The sequence below is a fragment of the Eulemur rufifrons genome, chromosome 17 (genome assembly GCF_041146395.1).
Source record: "Eulemur rufifrons isolate Redbay chromosome 17, OSU_ERuf_1, whole genome shotgun sequence".
Lineage (NCBI taxonomy): Eukaryota > Metazoa > Chordata > Mammalia > Primates > Lemuridae > Eulemur > Eulemur rufifrons.
This window is the reverse complement of record NC_090999.1, coordinates 21,023,348-21,034,219: the sequence shown is the minus strand read 5'-3', so window position 1 is coordinate 21,034,219 and position 10,872 is coordinate 21,023,348. Positions and strand designations below refer to the sequence as shown.

The 10,872-nt window shown below is 40.7% G+C and overlaps 1 protein-coding gene across 1 annotated transcript in view; it reads left to right on the top strand.

The window, feature by feature from the left end:
* Window positions 1–97: 97 nt before the first annotated feature.
* DROSHA (drosha ribonuclease III) overlaps window positions 98–10,872 on the top strand; it is a 114,684-nt gene continuing 103,909 nt past the window's right edge. Inside the window, exons 1-5 of the mRNA XM_069492777.1 lie at window positions 98–202; window positions 1,221–1,339; window positions 2,415–2,480; window positions 5,122–5,952; window positions 9,825–9,917. Of these exons, the coding sequence (XP_069348878.1) occupies window positions 2,461–2,480; window positions 5,122–5,952; window positions 9,825–9,917 (944 nt within the window). The 5' untranslated portion in view covers window positions 98–202; window positions 1,221–1,339; window positions 2,415–2,460. The remainder of the gene's footprint in view (window positions 203–1,220; window positions 1,340–2,414; window positions 2,481–5,121; window positions 5,953–9,824; window positions 9,918–10,872) is intronic.

The following is a 10,872-nucleotide window of genomic DNA, read 5'->3' as shown; positions in this document are numbered from 1 at the left end:
AATGATACACCAATCACTGCGTAAAAGGCGCTGCGGCAGGCCGAAGAGTTTTCCTCCCTTGACCCAGCTTTCACAGGTTTGCTTTTTAATTCTCTCAGTTTCCTGTTCCGGAGGCGCGGGCGGCGCCACTGTCTTGGCGGCTGCAGTGTTAGCCTGGCTTTTTATTCTGACGGCGATCTTGCGGCCCGAGAGCCTTTTGTAGGTAAAAGGGGCACCTTGCGGGTGTTGGAAGAGGGAGTGTTTCCTAGTGTCCGAGTTTAAGAGAGGCTGGAGTCCGGGGCTGGGTGAAAGGCTCCTGGGAGTTGGGGTCGGGCAGCCCCTCTTCAGATCTGCAGCTAAGGGCAAAAGAGCGACCCTAGGCCCGGATCCCGCACATAAATAGGAATGAAAGAGAACACCTTTCATTCATTTGTGGAGCGCACGCTGTGGTCCAGGCCCGGGGCTGCTGGGGTCTCGGAGGGAGCGAAACCGCAAGCCCAGCGCCTGCCTCGTGGGGCACACAGTCTGGCGGGAGATGCAAACAGGCAAACACGCAATTAGGGCTCTGCCAGATGAAGGTGACTGGCCTGCAGAGTCACCTGGGGGGAAGAAGGAGTTCTCAATAAAAATGTAGTCACACTTTGCAAGTCTTTTTACATGTACTGACGTTCCTGGACGTGCTAACTATTCACAACAGCAACCTAGGAGTAGGCAGACTCAAAAAACAGTTACTTTTACGGTTGCAGTGAATTCTTTGACTTCTGAATTAAAGTCTGCATCCACAACACAGCCTGATCATGTCTATAATAGGTAATTTTATTATAGGTATTCGTAGATTTTCTAACTGTAGAAACATCCAATGAGGACCTGGTAGTGAATGTTCAACTGTTACACATTCACTGTACAACAGTGTTAAGGACCCTGACCCTGACTGTTGCCCACCTCTAGGTTCAGCACACTCCTTTGTGTTTCTCTAGACCCTGTACATACCTCTTTTTTTCTGTTTATTGCGTTATATTGTATTTTTGAAAAACTTATTTGTATGTGGGTTCTGATTACTTGAATCCTGTAGGTTATGTGTTTTACTTGTCTTTGAGTCCGTGGGGCCTGGGACAGTGCTTTACGTATATGGGCTCCTTAATGTTGCATGAATCAGTGAAAAGTTCTACTTTCTGTGTGGTCTCCATAATGCAAATCTATTGTGAGACAATAAACATTTATTCCTCACCTACTGTATGCAGGATGCTCTGCCAGGGGCTATGAAGGATACAGAAATGACTGTGAATCAACCCATGTCATCAAGGAGCTAGTGGAGGAGTTAGACATGTGCACACATGACTGTGATAGGAGGCAGTCTCTGGTAAGTGCCATAAAAGTAAGTGTAGACTAAGTCTAGAATGAATGGAATTACTTTGTAAAGGGAATCAGGAGAGGTTTCACAGAGGAGGTGACATTTTAGATTGGTAGATGAGTAGAAATTCACTGGGTAAGAGATTTTAGAGAGAAGAATGAGAGCAAAGAACAAACTGAGTGATAGTACTTGGTACGTTAAATAGCTGGGAAAATCTGGGCTAGTAGGGGTTTTGTGGGGAAGGTAATGGAGAGCAAGCCTGGAAGGAGATGTTGGGTCCAGATTTTATAAGGTCTTAAGTGCTAAGCATGGAGTTTGAACTTAATTCTGCCAGTACTGAGTAGCCTATGGCGGCAAGATCAGCTCTGTGGGCCCCAGGTTTATCACAAGGGCATTGGACTGAATAATTAATTAGATTTATTTGGTGCCCATTATTAAGCACAATGATTGATACATAATCTGAAATTGTTTTCATAAGCCATTTGAAAGTCTACTTAGGCCTATTGGTAAAACTTAGGCTTTAGGAAGATGTTTCTACTTAAAAGCTTTTTGCACAGAATATTTATCTGAGGCTTTTTTATTTTAATATTTAGCTGAAGTTCAAGTGTTTGAAAAATTATTTGTGTTCACAGTGTCTTTCTATGGGAAGAGCTGAGAATGAAAATCAAGAATCATAACTGTTGTGTTAACAAGATTATGGTTATGTTTGAGTTTGAATGCTGGTCTCTCTGTGATTTTTGTGTTTGATCTAGTCCTACATGTTTTTATAATGAAGGAAGCTAGAGTATGAAGCGGGGGAGGGGAAATAATTTTTACCCCAATCTTTTAGTAAGTTAGAGATAGGATATGCCTATGTTTTTCAGTCTTTTTAGCTACTGATAGTTTTGAGTCAGAGCTACAAGTAATAAGGACATCTTAAAATTTAGTTGGAAACTTTAATGCAGTTCAACATGCTCTTCATTTTGTTAATAGGCTAAGTGCATTGGAGAATGCAAAAATCAGTGTTGTGATAATTGCAGAAATATTTTATAGCATCTGCAGTTTGGGAAACATATCTATACCTATTTTATTCTTTGTTTTTTAGAGCTTATATTCTCTGTGGAAGATGTGACATATCCAGATAGTACATCATGATGCAAGGCAATACATGGTGAGTGATGTGATGTGTTTGGGAGAACAGAAAGAGTAGCAAACATTGGTGTGAGGCCACAGAGAGGGTGGCAAGGATTTAGGTACTGGGGAGAAGGGGAAATGTCCTCATTCTTTAAGCAGTGGGTATAACACAAGAGAGTGCTGTGCACAGGGCTAGGAAGCAAGACCAGAACAGTTAGTGAAACATCTCAGAGCCCTGCCCTGATGGAGCTTGTTCTTCTCAGGTGCATGTAGAAACTGAAGGTGGAATTAGGTAATTAATTGGTAGATTGTAATTATTGTGGGACCTGATAAGAAGCAGCATAGTGTTGTGAGAACAGGGAACATAACAAAGCCCTGGGGGCAGTGGCAGTGGTTGTAGAAAGGCCAGCAAGGATATTATTGCAATAGCCAGGCAAGAGGTGATGGTGTGAAGTGGATGAATTGAAAAGTATTTATGAAGCATAAATGATAGGAATTTTAATTTCTTAAAATTTTTTAGTAAGGTATTTATTACATAATTGATAGGAATTTTAAAATCAATTTTTAGCTAAGTGGGGTGAAGGAGGAAAAGTTGTCAGGTGATTTCCTGGTATATGTCTTGAGAACCATTAATGGTGTCATTTATGGAGATACGAAATACTAAGAAAGGAGCAAGTGTTTATTTTGGAGAGGAAGATCATTAATTCCTTTTAGGATATGTTATGTTGAATTTGCAGAGTCAGACATTCAAGGAGAGAGGTCAAGTTGGCAGTTACCAAAGTGGGTCTGGAGCTCAGAAGTTGATGGCTAGAGATGTAACTTTGGGAGTTATTGACAGATGGGTGGTAATTGAAGCAACACAGTTGGGAAAGGTCACCTTGGCAGAGAGAGTGAGCTGAGTGCCCAGGCTGGACCCCTGAGGAATACCAAATGATCAAAGACCCCCTAGGAGGAGGAGCTGGCACAGGTGGCTGTCAGGAGGAATAGCCAGAGAGGTAGGAAGGACACAGTGAGGATGTTTTGTCAGGAAGCTAAGGAAAGCCTCCATGGTGGGTGGGGGTGAGGCAACTGGACTGAATGCTATATAGAGATCAAGTCAGGAGATTGAAAATGACCACTGGTTTTCAAGACAAGGTGGGTACTGGTCATTTTGCTCACTGGAGTAGTGGCAGAAGCCAGAGCTAGATTAGAGTAAGTTGGAAGTGTATACACTTTTGTCCTAGGCAGCCTGAGTTGCCATAACAAAATGCCATAGACTGGGTGGCTTAAACAACAAACATTTATTTCTTATAGTTCTGGGCCTCAAAGTCTGCAATAAGAGTGCCAGCATGGTCAGATTTTTGTTTCATGCCCTCTTCGTGGCTTGCAGATGACCACCTTCCTGCTATATCCTCACCTGGCAGAGAGAGAGGGGGGATCTCCTGTCTCATCTTCTTTTTATAAGGGAACTAATCCCATCACGAGAACCCTATCCTCATGACCTAATCTAACCCTAATTACCTCCCAGAGGCCCCATCTCCATATAGTGTTACACTGGGGATTAGGGGTTCAACATATAAACTTTGCAAGGAGCACAAACAATCCCTAACAACTTTTCCAAGTCATTTGGCTGTAAAGGGAGGAGAAAGAAGTTGCAAAGTGGAGGGAGACCCAGAGGCCAAGGAAAGTATTTTATGTTGGAATAGACCTGAGCATTTTTAAATGCTGATGTGAAGGGTCTGGTAGCAAGGAGAGATGAAGGAACACAGAGGAAGGGTGGTAATCCCAAATATATACATCTGGGGATTGGATCCAGAGCACGTGTGTCAGGATAAGAAGAGGGAATCAGGAGAGGATGGAGTTGGGCACATAGGTTTGCAGAAATGGTAGAACAAGTTGAGGGAGTTCTCCTCTACTAGTGATTGTGTTTCTGTGTGGTAGGAGATAAAGTTGCTTGTCGTGTAGGAGATAAAGTTGTGAAGAGGGAATGGAATATAGGGAAGATGCTGAAGGTTTGTGGTAGTTATGGAGGATAGTTACAAGAGTAAGCTGGCTGCAGAAGCATGCCAGGGGGATGGCTTGGCAGAACCCAGTGACCATGAATTTCCACGGGCACCAGTCTGCCTAGTCAGGTATTTTTCTACAGTACTACTTTCTTGTTAGCCCCCAGAAAACAAATTTTTGCATTCTTTTAAGGCTGGGGTATTGCCAGGTTCTTGTGACTGAAGTAGAGAGGGGCATTGGAGCTTAGGGTATTAAAAAATGAGTTACTGGGCCATGGGGTCTATGCTGAGTGGGCAGGAGGTGAAGACAGGAAGATGCTGCTGCGGATGTGTATGGACCTCACATGTGAGCTGAAGATTGAGGGGGAACTTGAGCAGGAACATGACGGCGAATAATTGAACAATGGAATGTTGAATTTGTCATTTTGGAGGTGGAGCAACTTTAAGGATGACAAAGTCCAGGGACCGACCATGGCAATGGGTTGGGTGGCCAAGACAGGGGAAGATGGCTTTATTGGCTATGAAGAGTTTCAGATATTGTTGAGAACCTGGTATTAAATGGGTGGAATATTCCAGCAGCCTGACTAAGAGGTGTGTTAGTTGCTCATCAGGATGGTCAGGCATTAATGAAACCCTGTTTACATAGTGAGGTTTTTTTTTTTTAAACTTTTTCTCTTTATATTTTCTCCAACAAAGTCATAGAATGTCGTTCCACCCAGGACGAGGATGTCCCCGAGGACGAGGAGGACATGGAGCCAGACCCTCAGCACCAGCCTTCAGGCCCCAAAATCTGAGACTGCTTCACCCTCAGCAGCCTCCTGTGCAATATCAATATGAACCTCCAAGTGCCCCTTCCACTACTTTCTCGAACTCTCCAGCCCCCAATTTTCTGCCTCCACGACCAGACTTTGTACCCTTCCCTCCACCCATGCCTCCGTCAGCACAAGGCCCGCCCCCCTGCCCCATCAGGCCCCCTTTCCCCAACCACCAGATGAGGCACCCCTTCCCAGTTCCTCCCTGTTTTCCTCCCATGCCTCCCCCGATGCCCTGTCCCAATAACCCCCCGGTCCCTGGAGCACCTCCTGGGCAAGGCACTTTCCCCTTCGTGATGCCTCCGCCCTCCATGCCTCACCCCCCGCCCCCTCCGGTCATGCCGCAGCAGGTTAATTATCAGTATCCTCCGGGATACTCGCACCACAACTTCCCCCCTCCCAATTTTAATAGTTTCCAGAACAACCCCAGTTCTTTCCTGCCCAGTGCTAATAACAGCAGTAGTCCTCATTTTAGGCATCTCCCTCCATACCCACTCCCAAAAGCTTCCAGTGAAAGAAGGTCCCCAGAGAGGCTCAAACACTATGATGATCACCGGCACCGAGATCACAGTCACGGGCGGGGAGAGAGGCATCGGTCCCTGGATCGGCGGGAGCGAGGCCGCAGTCCTGACAGGAGAAGACAGGACAGCCGCTACAGATCCGATTACGAACGAGGGAGGACGCCAGCCCGCCACCGCAGCTACGAGCGGAGCAGGTAAACGGGATGTGGGGGCTTCATCGAACTGCAGAGGCCCAGACACAGTCAGTTTCCGTTAATGGCAAACCAAACCAAAAGGGTCCGGCAGTGCATTTCGATTTATAAAAAGAAAGAAAGCGTTTAAACACTATTTTCGAGAGGAAGAGACACCTGACAAGTAAATAAATTGATATCAGAAAAATGCAATTTTGAAAAGCTTTCAAAAATTATCAATGTAGATTCATCTCAGTGAATATAAGCCTTTTCCTCTGCTTAATAGTTGACGTTTTAATGATGATCCTATGACATAAAAGATCTTATATTTTTTGTTATAGATTATGTTCAGTGTGATCAGCATACCAGGTTATAGAGTTTGATGTCTTTTGGAATTGATGTTCTGTATATGTTATCAACCAAGAATCTAGTTAACAGAACTTGCTTTTTGATTTGTAGGATAAGTAGAAGTTCATTGTACATTGTTGCCTTCTTGCTCTGTTTCTTTGTAAAATGAAATAAGATTAGTTACACATGATCAAAGAGTTTTCAGAATAGCTTTTAACCAGATTTTGTTGCATTGAAACAGATTCATACTGAATAAAGTTGTGTTTAAAAAATACTGTTCCATTCTAGGCTACATTTCTTATTTTCAAGATCAAATATCTATAAATACAAGAGAAATAAGGTTTTGAGTAGGCATTCTTAAAACTGGGATTCTAGATGGGCTTATAGAAATGCTCTGAAGTTATACGCCAAGTTTTATATGTGTGTGTGCATTTTCTAAAAGAAAGCAGATTCTGAAAGAGGTGGGTGTAAGTCTGTTACCTCAAAAGGCTAAGAACCATTGGTTTATATGGAAAAATAAAAGCCATAGATAACAATTGTGCTAATATTTATTTATGCCTTCAGTGAACTCTGTTGATGAAGATTTGAGGTTTTCAGCTGTCAAGCTAATAATGGTGCTTCTCTTTCTTTCACCTGTAGTGTGTTTACCTTCATTGTCTTGTGGAACTTTTGTGCTAAAAGTATTTGAGCCTCCCAAGCCAGGTCACTTCCTTCTGTGGGTGTGTAGAGAGCTAGTTGTGCCTCCTGTTGTTACTCCACAGCTGATTTCAGAAACCAGTTCACATCTCTGTTTCCACATTTTTCTCATGGCTCTATTGATGTGATTCTGACTGAACATTTTGGCAGTAAATGATAGTGGTCATTCTCTGCCCTCAAGAGAGTGACTGGTGCTTGGAAGGTTGCATTGTTGCCTCTCCCTGATGGCCCGGCGGAGGGCAGAAGGGCCCGTGTTTCTTGCAGAGATGACAGATTTCTGGTGGGCAGAGTGAGAGTTGGTAGACTTTATAAAATATTTTTCAGCATAAACTGACGTTTCTCTTCAATATTGTTCTTAATTATTCTGTCATGAACTAGTTGGCAGAGGCCTATGATAGTTTATTTTACAATTTGATGGTGAAAATCTAAACTGGAAAGAGTTTGTAAATAGTTTTCTTCAGACTTTGAAGGATTGTTAGTAATCTTGTCTCTGTGAAAATATTTTGGTGCAAACAATCTAAGTAGTGTTTTTTCCTCCTCCATTTTGGGTTGCTGTAATTAGAGGAGTTGCCGGGGCTGTGCTGCAAATCCTAAATTCTTCCATTGAGGCTTAAACTTTGAATTATGTATTTGAAGAAACTCAGATGTCCTGTCAACTGAGGATCTCAGTAGAATCACGTGCTATAAGAATTACCTCTAATCTACTGTATCCTAAACCGTACTCTCTTTACTGTGAGAATCTACATCTTTCTAAAATAGTCTATATTTATTTTGGAGTTGTTTTATAATATACCTGGGGCATTTGCCTTGGAGCTGCCTTAGTGGCACAGCCACATTATAATTGGCCCCCTTGGGGTAGTAGGTGGAGTGTCAGTCATCTGTATTACATGGAGGGCTTCTATGACACAAACACGGGGCATGTGAAGTCCTGATATAACTTCTAGAAATATATTGGCAGAAACTGAAACTTCATAAATTTGTACACTAGATTGTTAAGTTTATGCAAATTCTATGGTTCTGTCCTCTGGCTGCTTCTCCCCTGCTTCTTGGGGTAAGTGAACCTATCGTTTTACAAATTCCGTCTTCCTCCTTTTTCTCCTCCTCCAAAATGTGGTCGAATAACCAATTGCAAGATTGTTTTAGGGTGAACTATATTTAGAAAAGGTTTGTGAAGAAATGAATATATGTATTTGCTATCATGAAAGATCGAAGTTACCCTAGAGAATGAGAAAAGAAACAGCTGCAGTAAGTGTAGCGCACCAAGTGTGCTGTTTTGTAGTGTGGTAAGGAAGTGGGCAGTGGGTTTCACCTAGCTAAGTAGTACTACTGCACAATAATTCCCATGGCCGTCCTGGTGTCAGTGAATGTCTGGCCATTGGAGAGCTAGCATAATGTACCTAAGGAGTATCTCAATGTTTGCAGACAAGGAAGAATCTTAGGAAAAGTAACACATAATTTTCCTTGCTTTAAAAAGGGTTCATCTAGATAGTGTTACTAACGTGGCTTATATCCAAATTGGTCTTTTCAATTCCTGCCCACTCAGAGGTAATAGTCATCATCATAAGTGTTATTCTTAAATGCAAAGTTTTGTTGGCTAAATGTTAAAAAACCAAAATTAGAAATATCCTCTATTTGGAGTTTTTATCTGGCAATATAGGCAATTATTCTTTTGAGCAGCCATGCCATTACAAATTACATGTGTCTTTGACATGTGGCACCATTTACTAATTTCTGTACAGTAATTGAGATTTATTGACTATACGTAAACTATGACTTTAGAAATATGTCAGATGAAGAATGTAGAATCTCAAGCTCTGGCTGCTTTATTTTGAACACTTAATGTATACCTGAGGATTGTGTGTTACGTCAGAAACATTCAAAGGACTCTTTCTTGAGAACAGGGAAATCCTTAAGTGAAAACACAATTTCTGTCTTAATATCTAAGCACTCACTGATCGCTATTAGTTTTGTAAGTTTTGATTTCAGTGTATTTATATTTCTTCTGTTTGGCTGTAAGTTGGGGAATAGTTTTGAGTTTAGATATTTTTATAGCCCTCTTGCTAGACTCACGTTAATATAGCATTTTTTTTTCCATTCTAAGGTTGGGTGGTTACTTCCTTTAGATTTGTAGTTCTGATTCAGACACATGGGAGTTTGGATTTTAGTTTCAGACCTTTATTGTTAAATAGTCTCAACGCTATTATAATTATTTATTTTTAAATTCCAGTTTTACATTGGAAGGGTTTTAAAATCCTTCATTCTGTTTTTCACCTTGGATAAACCCAGCGTCTCCATTTAGTTTTTTCCAGATGAAAAATAGCATTAAAGTGACTTAGTCATGGTCTTGTGGCAGGTTGGTGATAGCTAAAACTACAACTCAGGCCTGTAACCCATAAGAGTTAAGAGCTCTTTGATTATAGAACTTTGTCCTAATCTTTACTGTAAAAGCTTTATAATTTGCATTTATTTGATGGGTGAAGTTTAGAGTGTTCTAGAAAGCAGTAAGGTGTAGAGTCCTTTAAAGTTTTCCCTGTAGGTTAAATACCCAAGGATTGGCTGATTAGAAGGTCTTGAGAAAAGATTACAATAAAATCCCCTTTTATTGCTTAGCATCATGTATGACTTCTTTCTTTAAAGAAAACTGCAAAAATTGTCCAAGTTAGTTAACTTCTGGAACATGAAAAACTCCTTTATCTTCTAATAAATTAAGGAGGCATAAAATGGCCCCTAGTGAATAGTTCCTGAAAAATTCTTAGATATGGTCCATTTATTTAGAAGATGAATTCAGTGAAAAGAGATGGTGTTTTTGAGTCTTTCTGTTGAAAACAGCTCTGTGTATTAATTCCTTTAAGAGAGCGAGAACGGGAGAGACACAGGCATCGGGACAACCGAAGATCACCATCTCTGGAAAGGTCCTACAAAAAAGAGTATAAGAGATCTGGAAGGTAAGCAAGGAGTTGACACTGAAAGAAGTCATAGGATTATCTCCTTGAATGCAGATTTTGTGCTTGTGCAGGGTATCAGCCAAGTCTTCACATTAGCCTCAGTCTGTCCAAGATGACCTGTGAAAACCTAAAGCAGCCTATAACTTAGAGGCCTTTACTTTCCAGATGTATTGATAATGCACAAATAAAATCTTGATAAATTTCCAAAAATTAGCAATTATGTAGACCACTTTTTCTAACCACAAATGCTATACAACTATACATTAATAATTCAAGTTATTTTAAAAAACCTCGACAATTCATAATTATGCTCTTAAATTTACTTGTTTCAGAAAAAAACAAAACTGCAGTCATACTTTCTTTAGAAAAATGGCATTGAGATTGCTGTAACCCAAAACTTACAGGGAGTAACTAATTCTGTGTCCAAAAGTAAAATTTTGTGGTCTTATGTGTTGGTAATTAAGAGTAATACTCTAGAGTCTGACAGATTTGGATCAGTTATTAGCTTTTCCCACTTTGTTATTGGGTAAAATTATCTAAGCTTTCTAAGCCTCAATGTCTTCATCTGTAAAATAAGGACAGTTATATTTACCTTATTGAGTGTTGAGGGGTCACTGAGTTGATACATGTCAGACACTTAAAACTGGATCTAAAGTAAGTGCCAAATAAATGGTAACTATATACATAATTATTATCTGAGCACTTGGCTTTAGAAGTGAGTAGAGTATAAGAAAAGCAGAAAAGGGGATTTAAAGATAAAATAAATTAATGACATTGAAACAAAACTATAGCAATATAACTGTATTTGTAAATAAATGCAAGACTTGGTTCTTTGAAAGATCATCCAATTTGAAAAGTGGCAAATCAAGAAAAGAAAAATGTACATAACATTAGATTTGAGAAAGTACATTATTACAAGGACAAAGAAGATTTAAAAATTATAAAATAGTGTAAA